We start from the raw sequence: 18,599 nt of genomic DNA, 5'->3' as shown, positions 1-18,599 counted from the left end.
ATGTTTCATGTCAATAGTGCCACCTGCTGGTTATCCATGATAATTTGGTTAATTGTATGATTCACGTTCAACATGAGAAGAAACTAAAGTAATAAGAAAATAGATATACAATGTTAATACAAGTCATGCATACAGTATATGACGACAGCATATCATCTTAGAATCTCAATAACATTCCTCCAAAAAGATGTCGGTTCCTTTCAAAAGCAAAACTTTATGTTAAGTAGTCGAATGCAATTGAAACTGTACACTTATAAAATCAATTTTTTCCCCTATATATCCCTATATATTGTATATATTTTCTTTTCCCCAATATTTTTGACTACTTCAACCAGGTATGCTGGGTCATGCAATGCAAAAGTGGCCTAAATATAAGTGTAAAATCTATCTAGCTTTGGTTCACAGGAGTTTGAGCATCACCATGGTACATCGATAAGAATGGAGAAGGGACAAAGGATTCCGTTTAAGCCATTTATTGCCACTGTTCACACATGAGGAGCAACGTGAGATGATGAGGCTTGACGGTTATGGTTTTTTTTTATCACGCACAACCATGGATAGTATCTGAATCACAGAGACTGAGGGTCCTCACATGTGGTTTGTGTTGCTGCCAGCCAGAACAAAGGAATGGGTGGGGCTTATAAAGTGAACCATTGATTAGGAGGAAGTGAGATCAGGTGAGATTGGGTGGGTCCTTGCCATGGAAACAAGCAGAGGGCTACTGAATAGTATGACTCTATTCTACAATAAGTTACATGGTAAAGAGTGGAAGAGTGACTCTTCTCAAAATGTGAATTACACCTGTGTTGGGAGATGACTTGAAGCCTCGTTATAAATATAGCTCTGAAATCAGAGCACAATTGAATGATTTAATCTGAATTGAAACTGACTACTCCTGTCCAGCATTAGGACAACTTTTAAACCGTCCAGGTTGTATTCTGGTATACTCGTCCTTGATAACTGCTGGACTTGATCAGTTTTGACTGTGCAGTTAATGCAAGTTCTGCATTATGTTCTACAATATTTACTTCATGAAAGACATACTGTAGTTCTGTCTTAAGTTAAAGCAGAACACAAAGGTAAGCGAATTCTTGTTCACTTCTTGTTGTCGGATTATCTGTGATATTTTGAAAAATGCCGGAAACCTAACAAATGCCCTACAATTGTTTTGTTACCCATATTCTCCTAAATATCACCTTTAGTGTTAAGCAGGAGAAAGAAATTCATACAGGTTTAGAACAACTTGAGGATGAGTAAATGATGACGGAATTTTTGTGTTAAATGCCTGCTAATTATGTTATATTAAGCACTTTTTGCACTTAAATTGGCTCATTCTTACTGTTGACATTGAAAATGATGCATGTGTTTTTCCCAGGTCATTGGTTCATTTCTTGATTGCCGCTTCAACGTAGTTTCCACCTGGACATTTGCCATATTTGAGGAGATAAAAATTGTGCTCATCAACCTTGACTGACATGGCAGTAAAATTCTATTACCTTATTTTGGCAGTTTAAGTTTTGGGCGTTGTTTTTCTTGGAGTTAGGCAGGTTTTGGTGAGATTTTGGGCTGGAAATCGTAGACCTACTCTGGCAACAGTGTGCAATGTGCATCGGCTCAAAACTAAATCAGAGATGTCCAATAAGAAACACCATTGCATTTGTATGAAAAAATATATGTATAATGAATTAAAAAAAAGTATTCTTTAAGACATCAAGTTGAAATAAAACATCCTTGTATAGTTACAGTAGGTACCCACTGCGCAATGTGACGTCAGAGTGACGTCTTTTCTATGTAATTTTTGGACGTCCAATTTCGCTCCACTGAAGGGGTTGTTTTGTAACGCCAGGCGACGTCTTTATTCGACGTCTTTTGCACGTCTAATATTGACCTCGGTGGGACTAAATGTGGTCGTTTGTGGACGTCTTTTCAAAATCAAATTTAGTATCTTCTATAACTTCTATAACTGTTGTCACATGTTTCAAAAGGGTAGAGGACGTTTTTAAAGGATGTTTTCTGTACCATGTATTTACATTTATGCATTTGGCAGACGCTTCTATCCACAGTGACTTGCATTGCATTACACATTTACATTCCTGCTTTCTCTGGAAATCGAACCCATGATCTAGGCGTTGCACTAGGTGGCCGTTACACAAGTGCCAACTATGGAAGTAAAATAATGCCAAATGTTTTTGAAACAAAAAGCCTGTTGAATTGTACTACTTGAAAAAAATATGCATTGCATTAATAACCCTGCTTTTATTTTTATGCATTGTATTTTTAGGGTTTGCATTTTTATGGTCTGAAATTTAGCATGGTTAAATATTTAAGCTGTGAATATTTCAATTCAACACATTTTCATTAGTAAAATTTCAATAATCCATATTCACCTTTCATATTTCACTTCCAAAATATTCAAACTGATTAAAAATACAGCCTATAATATTCAACAGGCGGTTTTCGGTCCATTTTATTTCGCTTTGCAAATTCACTTCCACAAATTCAGTGGTTCAAATTCGACAGTAAATTCAACGTTGACCTCCAGGAACTGCAGGAAAAGCAGTAGATTACCGAGCATAATCTCCATCTGCTGTTAGTCGACCTCACCAGCAGGGGGTGCAAGCGCGTGTTGTTGACGAAGACCAGAGCAACAGTTAGAGCAATCTATTCATTCATAAAAACTAATTTACAACAATTGAGTATGCATGAAGTTTTTTGTGAGGATTATCTGGGTCAGTATATATGCAGAAAATATGATAAAGGCACAAAAGCTGTTTTTATGTTTCATTCATTAACTTAATTGTTACTTTCCCTGTGTAGCCTTACATCTTATCAACTTTTTCTACCATGAACGGGATTATAATCGGTTTCACTCAATACCTCATCATACTCAAGGATTCCCCTTCCATCAGGACAAAACGCTTAACGTAGCTTAATGGACTAATACAGTGATATAAAAGACCAAACTCGCACCTTATTGGGGAAGTATCCGTACATACATGTTAATATTCCTACATACATGATTAATCTGGGAAGGGTCATATCACTTTCATATTGTTGTCCTATATTGTTAATTTAACTGTAACTTAAGTCGTTTTGGATAAAAGCATCTGCTAAATAACTAAATGTAATTGGCTTGACATTCGCACATTTAGGGACCGTCTCTAAAGTAACATTGGTAGTCCTACAGGCCTAAACGTTTCTAACTTCAATAGCAAACTTCAATTAATTTGAGTAAATTGCGCATTATGCCTGACACCTACAGGAACACTTTACAGTTGGTTTTATGACTGCAAGTCGTTCTCTTCAAATGCTGTTGAAGTTAGAAACGTGTATACCAATGTCGTATGTAACTTTAGAGACAGTCCCTAAATGTGCGGATGTCCAATGTCAATCTAATTTATGCCAGTATCACTGAGAAACGCTCAGCTTTAAACTTTGCGTGTTAAGTTCATATTCTGAGTCCTTCTGCTTGCCTCCGAGTTTGGTCTTTTATATCACTGTATTAGTCCATTAAGCTACGTTAAGCGTTTTATATGTCCAGCAGGGGAATCCTGACGTATTGAGGGAAACCCTAGTAGCTATGCAGCACAATCACCGCAATATACAGGTTGAGGCAACTAAACAACCAATAGATATGTCAAACTCAAATGTAACATTGGATCTGTATACATCCTCATCAGGGGAATAACATTATAATCTCGTTCACGGTAGATATGCATGTAGGCTACACAGGAAAAGTAATCGTGAAGACACTGAATTTCACATAAAGCATAATAATCACAGATACACTTACATTGTTGTAAATTAGTTTTTATGAATGAATAGATTGCTCTAACTGTTGCTCTGGTCTTCGTCAACAACACGCGCTTGCACCCCCTGCTGGTGAGGTCGACTAACAGCAGATGGAGATTATGCTCGGTAATCTACTGCTTTTCCTGCAGTTCCTGGATGTCAACGTTGAATTTACTGTCGAATTTGAACCACTGAATTTGTGGAAGCGAATTTGCAAAGCGAAATAAAATGGGCCGAAAACCGCCTGTTGAATATTATAGGCTGTATTTTTAATCAGTTTGAATATTTTGGAAGTGAAATATGAAAGGTGAATATGGATTATTGAAATTTTACCAATGAAAATGTGTTTGAAATGTTTTGAATTGAAATATTCACAGCTTAAATATTTAACCATGCTAAATTTCAGCCCATAAAAATGCAAGCCCTAAAAATACAATGCATAAAAATACAAGCAGGGTTATTAATGCAATGCATATTTTTTTCAAGTAGTACAATTCAACAGGCTTTTTGTTTCAAAAACATTTGGCATTATTTTACTTCCATAGCCAACGCTCTAATGTTTGAGCTACAGCATTACACAAAAAAATTATCTTAAATAATCATAAATAATCTGTATTCATATACATTAATCATGTTGATAACAACAATGTTGATATTTGTAAATAAAAAAAATATTGCATATCAATCATGTAAATTTCCTGCACCTGTAATAGACGTCCTAATGAGTTCCAAAAAAATGACCCAGTTCAACGGTCAAATGTTGAACGTCAACATGACGTACAAGTTGGGTCATGGTTGGACGTCCAAATAGTGGACCTAGTTTGGACATCGAATAGATGTCCAGAATTGGTCATGGACCGACGGACCCAATATACGTCCAGTGTTTAGTGGGTATACTTACTTACAGTATAGGTCTGTCTTTAACAGTTTATACGTTTTTGTAAAAAAATAAGTTTTTTTATTTTTATTTAATCTAGTTAGTTTTGTGTCAAATCAAATACAGTGATTTTCGCGGATTGAGATCTGCCAGTAACAGCCATATTTTTCCGCTTGGGCGAGCGATTCGTGGACAGCTTTCCCTGCGCATGTCAACCAATGAGAACGCGGGACAATGATGACGACAAATAACAACAGTCACAGTGCCAAAGCTTCGCTTACCTGAAACCCTACGGCAGTTTTGAAGAAAATTACCGTCGTTTGGCAAATAAATAAATAACGGACAGTTTACATAGCCTACATACTAAACACATTTTACCAGGTAAGCTTTATGGTACCGCTAAAACAATGAAATTTATAGTAATTTATAGTGTTAATATATTAATTAGAGAGTATGGCTTGGGTATGCAAAACATTCGCAGCTTAAATGATAGACTGGAATTTTAAAGGAACTGACTTCTTCTTGTATGTCTGTTATTGAGATTCCAAGATGATGTTTTAAAAAAAAAATTCTTTGTTGTGGAGATAACTGGAAAAGAGTTTGGAAAAGACTGTTTGGCGTGAACTTGCAGCATCATTCTTTTAGAGAAATGTTTTATAACCACTAGGTGTCAGTGTTGGATCATTTTTGGATCTGTCCTTCAACACTCAGGTTGCTAATTATTATTCATGCTAATTCTATTTAATTCATAGCTTTGTAACGGCAATTTTTGACATCAATGTTTATTTTGTGTTTACTCCTACTTTTATAACCATTTATTTAGCTATTTTCTTTCACAAGCAATCTTAATTAGTTTTTTGGGGGTATGATTTATAACATTTGAAATTCAAAGCAAGATAGAGCATGTTTGGTTGATGTATTTTCTATAACATGGTTAAGAAGTCAAACATCAAGTTGTTGACAGTTCTGGTAACACTGAGGGCTCAGTGTTTGTTTAGAATCTTAAATTAGAATTTATGACTCACACAGGTGAGCACACACCTCTGTGTAGTTTAATTTGCTTGTCTTGTTTCTTATCTGACACCTTTTTTCCCCATATCAGGTCCAGATTGCTCTTTAAAATTTCCTTCAACTGAACCGCACTGGTTTCTGCCTAATGTGAAGCCTGATGGACAGTCACTAGGCCGGGCTTCTCATAAAGCAGTGGTTCTTGGGAAGCTGATGTGGGTGATTGGAGGGTTCACCTTTAACTACAGCTCCTTTCAGATGGTTATAAAGTAAGTTTTGCTGCCTGGTGACATCATCAGCCAATAATCCGATCAATATTTAGTGATGCACCAATCATGATTTCAAGCAAATGTATTTGTTTTAATTATTTGCTTTATAACAGGCAAACGTGGCTTAAATTGATCTGCAGCCATTTTAAATTAGAGCCAAACAAAGAGATGCTACGCATGCACATGTAGCATGAGCAGTTGTTTTTGATTTTCAAGATTTAAAAACAAATACAGAATTTGACTTTATATTTGTGAAATTATGCTACAGCACACCTGCACAAAACAAACAGCAGAAGGACTGAATGAAAATTCACAATTGACACTCTGACTAGTGTGTCGGTGGCGCTTACAGAACAGCAGCGCTTTCTTTGGGTACCGCTGTACACAAAGCAGCGCTCCGCTTATAAACGCCACTTTATACGGAGCTAAGAGGAAAAGAAATGCCATCAAAACTTTTCTTAAGGTTAGGAAAGTTCTCAGTTCCCGTCAGAGGTCCATTTATATAAACCCCCACCCCCGATTTTATATTGTTCTTCCTATAATTCGAGCATCACGAACAGTGAGCTTGCTGTGCCTGGTACAGTATTTGCTCTGCCGGAGCATCTGTGTTCTCTCCTTTTTGAATCCGTCTTCAGCGTATCCTGTGTGACCCACTTTCTACAAAACTATTAAGCAGCACAAAGGATTTTCAACATTGATGATAATAGTTTATGTTTCTTGAGCACCAAATCAACATATTAGCATGATTTCTGAAGGATCATGTGACACTGAAGACTGGAGTAATGATGCTGGAAATTCAGCTTTGCCAACATAGGATTTAGGAATATATTACATTTTAAAATATATTCAAACAGGAAAAACTTCAATTGTAATACTATTAATATGTACCGTATACCTTGGTGACAATAAAAATAACTTCTTTCAAAATCAGTAGTGTATACATTACTTTTCCCACTTTTATTAGCTAGCAATGAGTGTACCACACTTTCTCATTCTTCATTTCCTTACTGTTCTCTATCTCAGCTATAATCTAGAGAGCAGCACATGGGATGTGGTGCCAATCAACGGTGGCCCTCTCCTGCGCTATGGACACTCTCTGGCTCTTCACAAGGTAAACACAACGCTAGTCTCTACACTTTGTATAACAATGCCTCAGTGAGTGATTTAACTGTTTGCCATTGATATGCTGAACCATTGATTTACAATTGAAAAGATGTAACCTCTGTCATTGTTGCCCATAATGTTACAAGCTCAAATGGTGTTTAGCTACTCGTTGCACTGAGGTGCATGTCTTTTTTGGGATATTTTAATATTTTGTAGCAACAGTGCCCACTAGTGTATATTATTCAGAAAATGATTCAAATAATTATCAAGTATTGCGGTAATCATTGCATTAAAAAGCTGGACAGTTTGGCTAAATGCTCTCTGAAGGAGGCGTTAAACATTAAAGTTGAGCAATTCATACGAGTGATAGAGCCATCTATCTTAACCTAGAATTACATTTGACATTTGTTTAATGATAAACATTACTTTTATGTGTGTTATGTTACCCATGGGTATTTTGTCAAATTCTTTAACTGTGTTAAATAGTTCTTTGTCATATGCATTAACTGTGTTCAATTGTGTTTCTTCCTTCATTCAGCTTGTTAAGGAAGCAGGCTGTCATAAAAATGACAACAGTTATAAATCAAGCCAAGTATAAATTTTAATGTTATGATTAGGGCTGCAACAACTAATCGATAAAATCGATTATAATCGATTATGAAAATCGTTGTCAACGAATGTCATTATCGATTAGTTGGTCTGCTTACGTCACGGGGAGCGTTTACTGGTACGCACACACACGCAACGTCTCTCTCCCTCAGGCGCTCTGCCGAGCGCGCGTGCTACACGGTTTGGAGCAGTCTCTTCTGTCTCGCATGCGCGCTCTTGCTTGCGTGCTCTAGATTTCGGGAGTTTGAACTAATTCGCGGGCATCAGGGAGCCGCAATCAATATGCGGGAGACTCCCGGGACTTCCGGGATGTCTGTATTTTGTCTCGAGCATCAGGTTGTGCAATCAGTTCGCTCGCAACGTAAGTGATGGATTAAAATAGCGCTACCGCAGAAATAGGTTAAATTAAAACGGTCTTTACAAAGTGAAGCATTAAATACAAAGGCAGTTAATAACAGCAGCAGTAAAATATTGTTTTTTAGTCACTGTACTCAGTGGTTTTCAGCGAATGCTTGTGCACTAATACATAATTTCTCCTGTCCTTTACTCAAGCCTGTTAGCTTGCTGGTTAACGTTACCTCCATTCCGTTCTCTTTTTATAGCATTTGTCTACTAAGTTTTAATTGTTTTTCAAACGCGATCTACTGCGGCTCTACATTCAAACAATTGTTTTCAGTCTTTCTATATTTATTTAATCAATTTATCCTTATATTATTCTTTTATATATTATATATATAATATATATTATATTCTTTATCCTTATATTCCTTATATATAATTAATTTTAAATAAAAATTAAATGAATTATAAATTTTAGATATTTTTAGTTTGTTTTTAGTTCAGATATTCACATCTGAACAACATGTCTGTGTAAATTTGTTTTAACAAAAATTGTGTTAAAACATAATATGTTGGATATAATTTTTTTAACAATAATCATGTTTGTCAACTTGCCATCAGCAATTATCATTAAAAACAATGCAAATATTGATATTAGTAAAACTCAATGTGTGGCTTTTGCACTTGTTAAAGTACTCTTTTACACATAAATACCCTGATTTACGGTTTTATTTAGTTATAATAAAAAAAAAATCTAATTTAATTTCTGTCCGATTAATCGAAAAAATAATCGTCCGATTAATCGATTATCAAAATAATCGTTAGTTGCAGCCCTAGTTATGATAAAGGTTTAAGTTTTATTATGTCAGGACTGACCTATTACCTACTGACCAAAAAAAAAAAGTTTGTTGCATTGGCCGGGAATCGAACCCGGGCCTCCCGCGTGGCAGGCGAGAATTCTACCACTGAACCACCAATGCTCACATGAAACTATGTGCTAATGTGGGGCTTTTGGACACGTGGCTTCTTTAACCAATGTCAAGCAAGTCATGTAGAAACTGTAGAATTTTAAATAAGAGAGAAAAAGGGTTGGAAAAACGAATGGAAGGGTAATAAAAGAAATGTGTAACATAAGTGAGAGTGTGGCGTGTTTGTGCAGTCCCAAATGAGGACGGGACCTCCCAGCTTTCTGTCATGTGAGCATTGGTGGTTCAGTGGTAGAATTCTCGCCTGCCACGCGGGAGGCCCGGGTTCGATTCCCGGCCAATGCAACAGTCATTTTCTTTTGTCAGTCCACACAAAACAAAAACGTATGACTTTTAGAATGAAGGACATGAAGGAACAATAGAAAACTTTCAAAAAAATGGCCTGTCTATTGTGAAAATGTATGCTGAAAACACATTTATATGAATCACATTCTTTTCGATGAATTTTCCACTGTAGGTTTTTTTTCTCTCCATCAGAGCCTGTGATAATGTCTGCAGATTCATAAGAATGTTTATTCTGTTAATGGTTTTGAAGATACGCTCACTGTGTCTGACTGAAATAAGCAGGAGCTTTCTCTCAGTCCACTGTGTAAACTGGTTTCACTGGACTCATTTTAACCAGCATAGCAGCGAATATACCTGTGCAGCAGTTTAATGGACACCAATAGCTCACTTTTCATCACGCATATAAACTTTCTCTCTCATTCACAGTGCACATTATGTTTTAAATGAACTGCCTTTATTGTGGAGAAAGGTCCCAGGCAAATGTACAAATTAAAATCATTGTCCTGTCCAAAATACACATGACTTTATTTCACTAAGCTGTTGTCTGGCAGATGTCTTTATTTGTCATAAACTGCTGAATGCACTTTGATGATAGGAATGCAGTAGCAGGCCAGTCAATGTGCATTTACAGAGGATTAGAAGTGAATGTGCGTCCGCGTGCGTGCGTGTGTGTGCATGAATGTGAGTGTTCAGTCCGAACAATGAGATGGCCTTTTGCTTACTGTTTCATGAATCATAAAGTGGCTTTCTCCACTTTTATCTGAAAATCAACTGAATATGAAACGCATGATGCATTTATACACACACACACAGACACACACACACACACACACACACACACACACACACACACACACACACACACACACACACACACACACACACACACACACACACACACACACACACACACACACACACACACACACACTGTTGTGCTGCTTAACATATTTGTGTAAACTGTCTTACTTTTTAGGAGATTAGTCTGTTTTCATAATCACAATAGTAAATAGTAATAACAATAGAGTAGTTTTCAGTATATTCTGAGTCATGTTTTTGTTAGTTAAAGAGATGCAGCAGTGTCACTAGGCTTGAGTCTGTTCTCCATGGAGTCCTTTTTTAGATGCAGTGTATTTATTAGCTGTTTACACAGGAGAATATGTTTTCCTGTGATGCTGGGAAATTGGTGTCCAGCTTTTGCTCAGCCTGAGTTGATGTCATGCCTCAAATACTTGCACAGGATCTCATAATGTCTTCATTTCTCTTCTCTGCTTTTTGCAGGATGATATCTACATGTTTGGTGGGAAGCTAGAGGCAGGCTCCGGGAACATAACAGATGAACTGTGGCTGTTTGATACACATAGCCGTTCCTGGTCCCTCAGGACACTCAGTCCTGTGCTGCAGTCCCAACACTTGGCTGTGGAGGGACATACTGCTCACATAGTGGACAACAGAAATGGAGAGCCTATCATGGTGGTGCTTTTTGGCTATTCACCAATTTATAGCTACCTCAGCCACATCCAGGAGTACAACATTCGTAAGTGTCAATATGTAACTGTTATTGAGAAAATATTTCTTACTTGAACTGATGGTGCAATCAAGTCATGTCAGAAAGATTGTATTTACAAGTTGAATTCACATGAACGTCACCACAAAGTTGTAATAATGTGAGAAACATGGGATTTTCTTTAAGCCGAGTTTCCGAGGTGAATGATTCTTTTTTATTTGTAGATCTAGACTTAAAAACTCTTGTTGAATTTTCATGTAGAAGTTACATTGCCATCTTGCTTCGACCAAATTGATTTGAACACACCTGAGGTTGTAATTACAACTTCCCAACTCAAAAATATGATCTTCCCAGGAGGACTTGAATGCAGCATGAGTGTGTAGTTTCACGACAGTCTTAAAGGGATAGTTCACCCAAAAATAAAATTTTGTCATTAATTACTCGCCCTCATGATGTTCCAAACCAGTATGACTTTCGTTCATCTTCAGAACATAAATGAAGATCTTTTTAATGAAATTTGAGAGCTTTCTGTCCCTCCATTGACAAAGATAAACAAAAGTCTTACGGGTTTGGAATGACATGAGGGCGAGTGATTAATGAAAGAATTTTCATTTTTGAGTGAACTAAACCTTTAAGATGTGGTTGTGTTGACGTGAATGTGACAAATGCAGACAGTTCCTCTGGCTTCCAGCAGATGGCAGTGTAATATAACATGTCATTAGCACAGTACTTTACTGATGACATGGTGAGTTGACATGGCCAGACTCATTAAAGTGAAGGTTCTCTTATTTCAGTGGTATTTTCTAGTCGACTCACTCCACTTTCTGTCACAAACACACACCCACTCAAACTTTCTGGTCATTAAGAAGTGGTGGTACCTGAACTGCACTGTCTGGAATTGAACAATGATTAATGTGTCTCTGAGCTCTGTTGAGACTCCACACTTTCCCCCACTGTTTTTTTTATCAGTTTTTATTCCCTAAATGAATACATCATATACATGAGCTTACTAGAGCTGTTCAAAATTATGGTAATCGCACCCCTTCTGTGCATCTGTGAACTTGATGACATAAAGCATTTGGCAAAATTAGATTGATGCAATATTTAAAGTGAAGCATCCTTAAACTTGAGGTAAGTATATATGCAGTGATGTAACAAACCAGGATATCAATGAAAAGCAGAGAATGGTTAACCATGGTATCTTCTCTGTCTCTGTAACACTTAGTCATGTGTAATTGATTACAGATGTTCTACCAGAGAGCAAATAACCACGGTCCTGAAGTCAGACTAGCATATAAAATGTCAGTATGTTAGATGTTAGTCTTTTTTAAAAGTTGTAGTGTATTTCATTAATATGTTTTACATTGTATTCCCATTTTCTATTAAAGTTTGAGGTCAAAAAACATTGTTGCATTGGCCGGGAATCGAACCCGGGCCTCCCGCGTGGCAGGCGAGAATTCTACCACTGAACCACCAATGCTCACATGACCAAATATTTTACTGACACGTGGTCTTTCATGGCTTTCCCATTTATCAAAAGTCAAAGTTTCTTTAGGATAGTTCTAGGAACTAACCATCAGCGTGGTCCCCCGAGATCTAACGGTTGGTGTAAGATGTAGTCATTGTTCATAGTCGAAGTATTTTTTGCCGCGACAAATCAAATCACTCCTTTACGACTGGCTGCCTGCACATTCATTCACTGAGTTCGCGGCTGCTGCAATTTACGCGCTCTTCACAACTCAACCTCCACGGACAGTTTTTAATGTTTTCTCAGACAATAACTACTCAAGATTTTGCTTTAGTATAATTTTCGGGACAATCAAGGCCGGATTCGGGACAACATTTTAGATTTTCGGGACTGTCCCGAATTTTTCGGGACTTTGGTCACCCTAGGTGCGAACGCGCCGACTTCCGGGTACTTTCACCATAGTTCTAGGACCTATGAAAAGGTTCCTCCGGTGCGAAAGCCCCTTTTGTCCATCACTATACTAACTTTGTAAGACCATCACAATTCCAGGTTTCAAGCTGATGTGCACGTGAGCTCAAATACCATAGCATTTGAAATAACAATAATATAATAATAATAATAAATAATAATAATATAATTAATTCATATTGCTTTCGTAAATAACGATAGTTGTTACTTTTCTGTACTAAAACGGGTGTAATGATATTCAAACCGAACCGAAAAACCGCGATACACCACCCACGATACGTATCATGATACTCTCATGGCGTACCGAACACGCCAGCTCATTGGATCTCATGTATTTTATGTGTATACGAAGAATACAGCGTTAGCCTAACCACCAATAATTGTAACAAGGTCTGCTTTTTGTTACTTTCGATAAGAAACAGTGTCATCTTTCAAATTCGGTCCATTTTATCACGAAATGCAAATAAAAAAATGCTGTTTTGACGCTCTTTGATGTGACGCACAGATCACTGTATAGGCGCCTCAGTTCAAGCGGTAGCTCGGAGCGCAAGTGAACGCGATCTTCCTATTCACTAGTTAAAGAATAAACATTAATGAACATATGAAGGTATGTTGAAAGATACAGAACAACTTATTGAAATGTATCTCGTGTAATCGCTCAATCAGTTTCATCCGCGGAAATTCGTCAATGAAACATCTTGTAAACAATGTCACGTAGCTTATTACCCCAGGCAAGTCATTCAGTGTCCACAGCTTGTTAGTTCGCCAGAGAAATAAACTCTTTTGCTAAATATATGCACTATATTAGCCTATATATTCATTATATTTTACTTAACCTATTCGTATTTATGTTTGAATAAATCTGGCATGCAAATGACAGCACTGTGTAAATTATTTCAACAACAAATTTGATTAAAAACATAATTTTATAAATAGATTTAGAAGTTAATGCAAAAACTGCTTTATATGTGCAGTTTACATGTTTACATACAATTTGTTATTTGAGTATTGATTATTATATCTAAAAATAAATAGCAACTGAAATTAGGCTAACATGGGCTCTGTTGTTAATCTTAAATATTATAGTAATGGTCTCCCTATATAGTTTACAGCATAACCAGAGATCATTTTATCCTTAAGACACTTTTAATTATAATTTAATTAATTTAAGGACAGAGACACCATTTTTTCAGTAAACCACTGTTTAATAAAAAAAAAGCTATTTCATGATTAGTTTTCTCCCCCCTGCTGAACCGAACCAAACCCCCACTTTAAAACTGAGGTACGTATAGAACCGTCAGTTGTGTACCGTTACACCCGTAACTACAACTTTACATTTTTAAAGGGTTTACTCTGATTTTATGTTAATAACTAGACGATTTATAGAAAGATGTTTTTTTTTCTACGTGATTATTTATATAAAATAACTGAGTAATTCTAGATACACTACCTTTCAAAAGTTTGGGGTCAGTAATTCTTTTATTCAGCAAGGACAAATTAAATGGCTCAAAAGTGACATTAAAGACATTTATAGTATTATAAAAGATTTCAATTACAATTAGATGCTTTTCTTTTGAAAGTTCTCTTTATCAAGGAATCCTGACCATTTTTTTTCACAGTTTCCACATATGAAGCAACTCAAAGGTTTTCAGCATTGTTAATAATAAGAAATGTTTAATGAGCATCTATTCAGCATATTAGAATGATTTCTGAATTATAATGTGAAATGCACTAATGAGTTTCTGAGAGTAAAGTCTAACTCTATGTTAGGCACTAACTCCTGGTTGGTGGCAGAGACGAATGGAGCGCTGGTGCAGGGAGGATATGGTCACAGCAGCGTTTATGACAGCTCCTCATATTCCATATATGTCCATGGAGGATACAAAGCCCTCCCTGCCAACAAATATGGCCTAGTGGATCATTTATACCGCTATCAGGTCCACACGCACACCTGGTGAGTATTCACACTGTGTATATGTTATACTCCTTTAACTATGAAAGGGTGTATGCCTGCCTGTGTATCATTGTTTGACTGTGACTAACCATTTCAGCCTCTGCCCAAAAAACAAAAACAAAAAAAAACAACGGATACTTTTCATCCACACACAAATCAGACCCTTAGCACACATGTGAGCAGGATTCACATCTTCCCTAAGAGAGTGAGTGTGCTGACCAAGACTTCCTGACATGAATGAAATATGTAACAAATAAGCTGTTAGTGACACTATAAATGATGCCAGGTTGCTGTTGCCAGGGTGAGTTCTTAGGAGGTTAAGTCCAAGAGGAACTAATCAAACATGCCTGACTTTTCACAGGCGTTTTTACACATATTTCTGTAAAAACCCTGTGAAAAAAACAAAATAATTAAGGGGTAGAAATAAGATTTTTTTTTCCCCATCATGTTGTTCCAAACTTGTATGGGATTTTAAAACTGCCCTCTTAAGACTAGCTAGACCGTACTGGGAGACCAGTTTATTACAACTAAGATCAGCTTATTGACATTTAAACCAGGTATGATCTAGCTAAGCACCAGCTTAGTCTGGTTTAAAAGTTTTATTCAGCAAGGAAGCATGTAACCTGTGCACCACTAGTGGCACCAAATGGAATTACTGATTTTTTATTATTGATATTATTATTATTATTATTATTATTTTTTTTTTAACAATGACAAGTTTTAGACATTTCCCAATCTTCCATTGCTAAGACAAACAGGTAGCCCCACTCAAAACTCAGGCTATTGATGTTTGACCTACAACGTTGTCACATCTGATCCTGTCTGGTCGCTCAAACAGATGTATTGTGTACCGCTTTTGGTGCTTTTGAATCGAAATTGCACTATTTACCCTTTTACTAAAAACCTAACTTGGAAAGGTTATGACATTTGTTTTTATTATGAACATTGCATTGGCCTACAATTGAACTCCGAGGTACCACCAATGCTTTTATGAATGCTAGGGAATGCTTCTTGGAGCGTAGACAAAGCACAAAGTAGCGATAGAAGTTAATTTGAGGTTTCGTTCTCGCATTCGTTCCTTTTCACGCTCAAAGACGGTTCACTTAAAAGTTGTCGGCTGCACAAAGAAAGCTTTTGTATCCATTTCTCTTAGAACGTCACCGTCTTCTGTGCTTGCATATGGAAGACATTAAAAAACGAGACACATGCCCAGTTTTTTTTCTTTGCCTTTTATATTTACTGTCTCTTTGCTTGGCCTAACTGTGAAACCTGTCTCTAAAAGCTCTCTTACCCTTAAATGTGAGGATCTCTCGCTCATGCACACACTGCGCATTCCTCACTCTCTGGCTTTTGATTGGCAAAGCAAGTGAAAGGAGCTGCACAATGCATCAAACAACGCTTCGGTTACAGTGCTTGGGGTGTTTGACAGAGTGTAAAGAGGAGTGCTGAGTGGATACAGAGTGACACAGAGTGCGTATCCTCACAGACACAATCACAATGAGGTCGAAAAAGAGATAACAGATTAGATGGAAAGTAAAAGGGAAAAGTGGAGAGAATTTAGAAACCCATTTTACCTTTTTGAAGATTGAGACATTTAGGGAAGAATTTAAAAAGAGAAAAGGAGAGGAAAAGTCAGTTGTGAAGGGAAGTTGAAAATGAGTTGGTAGTGAACTAATTTCTCAAATGTGTGTTTATGAAAGTGTTTTATAGATATTTGTATATTAGTATATTTTTGTGACCTTGTGACCTTTTTTCTCAAATGTGCTTTAGTCACATTTATGCGGACAGAACATCATACTACAATATTCTACATACTACATACTTCATACTACATACTACAATGGGGTGGTGATGGCGCAGTGGATAAGACACATGCCTTTGGTGTGAGAGACCCGGGTTCGAATCCATTGTGAGACACCAATGTGTCCCTGAGCAAGACAGTTAACCCCTAGTTGCTCCAAAGACGTGCGACCTCTGACATATATAGCAATTGTTAGTTGCTTTAAATAAAAGCGTCAGCTAAATGAATAAATGTAAATGTAAATATTCATCAACATGTCCAAAGTAGTCTGAACAAATGAATCAAATAAACAGCGTAATTTTTAATGCAGCCAAATCATACAGTGAAGTGTGGCCCATGTAGTTTGATACATGATTGAACAACTCTTTGGAGCTGGCTCTTTTTAGAGGACCAAAAACATTTAGCATTACCAGTGTAGTCCGATTCCTGAACGAATGATTCTTTTCAGTGAATCAAAAACAGTTACTGGAATATTCTGAGTCGTTATTACATTCTGAATATATGTGGTCGAATATGTTCGAACTTCAGCAAAAGACCGCCAACTCTCTCTGCCTACTGACCTAACGCACAAACATAATGGGAAGTGTGCTAACCAGACATGATTTAAACTTTTTTGGCTGTAGACCTAAGTTTGGTTTGAAGACGAAAAACGTACCAAGCACATTATTCTCTCACCGCTCCTGATTTGCGGAGCAGAAACGAAAGATGCTGCTACATGTTTTTCCTTCGTCTCCGGTCACGTTCATATATAAATTGCGTGAGCTCATTTCATCCATTAGATCTGAAAAACTCATGCATTTACCCACCCATAGACCCTCCCCTCAAATAAATCAGGACAGAAGGGGTTGAAAGTGGACAAAAGAGATGGATTATAAACACAGGTGTAAACGAGGATGTGTCTCCCTCATTTACTTGTGATCTGATAGACCAAAACAAATCTTAATACCAGGTTACGCAATACGCAAGTTATTATTACATCATGTTCGATTCGAAACAAACTGTTACTGTGTTATTTTGTACTTAAGGCTTGTGAGACTTAAATCAATGTAAATACCAACTGGTTCTTCATTTGTCGCACTCACAATACAAGTTTTGTGAGTTTGTGATTGTGTGTGCAGAAGTGGGTTTATGCATACACGTGTGTGTTTCTGTGTGTGGGTAGATGTCTCTGTGGTGCCATATTACTGATGGCGTCCGTCTGTGTATCTGACCTACCCTGTGGAGAGTGACCTTCAGACCAACTGTTCCATCCCATAAGCTAAACACTCATGCACACGCTGCATTACAATAGCCAATGAGATGTGTGTTTGCCTGTCCCCAGGTTTATTCTGAAGGAAAGCGGCCTGGCAAGATACCTCCACTCCGCTGTGCTGATCAGTGGAGTTCTTCTGGTGTTCGGGGGAAACACTCATAATGACACCTCGCTCAGTAACGGGGCCAAATGCTTCTCCTCCGACTTCCTCTCCTATGACATAGGTATGGACTACCTGTGACCTTCCTTATCTTATCTTCCTTGTCCTTATTCCTTTGCAAAAATAATGATTCCTGTCAAATTCCCAGTTGAGATCTTCTGAAAAATTTTAATAGTTCCTATGTTTGGACATTTTTGCACTTCACATTTTATAATGCTTTATAACATATGCTGCCAGCGCACTTTGGATTCGTTAACCATATACATTATGATTTATGACTTGAGTGTGCATGGATTCAGTGACGTATTGTGAGATACAGAATGCACGCACACTTAGCGGTACAGTTACTGTAAATTGTTTCATGCAAGCTGCAATGTGATATTACTGACAGTTCATTACAGAAAGCTGATAAGCCAGTGGATATCTACTGGAATGCACAGTTGAGTCATAATGGAATTTCCCAGATTATTGCCGACATATGCAAGCGAGACGCATACAGGATGAAATGACTGCATGTGTGGTGGCTGTAATCAAATCTTTGGTGTACCCTTATGGAAGACCTCCCAGTGCAGAACCTTTAAATAGTCTACATACCACCTCGTCAGTGCTCTCACTTTTCCCTTTTTGAAAAGTAAGTGTCTGTGGCTCTGTTCCAAAACCAAGGGAACTCTATGTAGGCAGCATCAAGATTCAAAACCTGTTCAAATGGTATAACTTAGC

The 18,599-nt window shown here is 37.2% G+C and overlaps 1 protein-coding gene and 3 non-coding genes across 7 annotated transcripts in view; 2 read left to right on the top strand and 2 right to left on the bottom strand.

Annotated features, from left to right (window-relative positions):
- The window catches only part of atrnl1a (attractin-like 1a), a 274,652-nt gene that overhangs the window by 45,703 nt on the left and 210,350 nt on the right, over window positions 1-18,599 (top strand). For all 4 annotated transcript variants that reach the window (XR_013205966.1, XM_077237252.1, XM_077237253.1 and 1 more), the window contains exons 6-10: window positions 5,772-5,946; window positions 6,970-7,057; window positions 10,551-10,806; window positions 14,483-14,666; window positions 17,789-17,943. Coding sequence is in view for 3 of the 4 variants with exons in the window: in XM_077237252.1 (XP_077093367.1) it covers window positions 5,772-5,946; window positions 6,970-7,057; window positions 10,551-10,806; window positions 14,483-14,666; window positions 17,789-17,943 (858 nt within the window). In the remaining variant the exon portion in view is untranslated. The remainder of the gene's footprint in view (window positions 1-5,771; window positions 5,947-6,969; window positions 7,058-10,550; window positions 10,807-14,482; window positions 14,667-17,788; window positions 17,944-18,599) is intronic.
- On the bottom strand, window positions 8,908-8,978 carry trnag-gcc (transfer RNA glycine (anticodon GCC)). Its single transcript has one exon. It is a non-coding gene; the product is annotated as a tRNA-Gly (tRNA).
- trnag-gcc (transfer RNA glycine (anticodon GCC)) lies at window positions 9,199-9,269 on the top strand. Its single transcript has one exon. It is a non-coding gene; the product is annotated as a tRNA-Gly (tRNA).
- Window positions 12,186-12,256, bottom strand: trnag-gcc (transfer RNA glycine (anticodon GCC)). Its single transcript has one exon. It is a non-coding gene; the product is annotated as a tRNA-Gly (tRNA).

Source organism: Siphateles boraxobius, unplaced genomic scaffold (assembly GCF_051911475.1).
Source record: "Siphateles boraxobius isolate OS27281-9 unplaced genomic scaffold, OSU_SipBor_1 20, whole genome shotgun sequence".
NCBI classification, from domain to species: domain Eukaryota; kingdom Metazoa; phylum Chordata; class Actinopteri; order Cypriniformes; family Leuciscidae; genus Siphateles; species Siphateles boraxobius.
The sequence above is the reverse complement of the archived record's forward strand: the minus strand, read 5'-3'. Positions and strand labels throughout refer to the sequence as shown.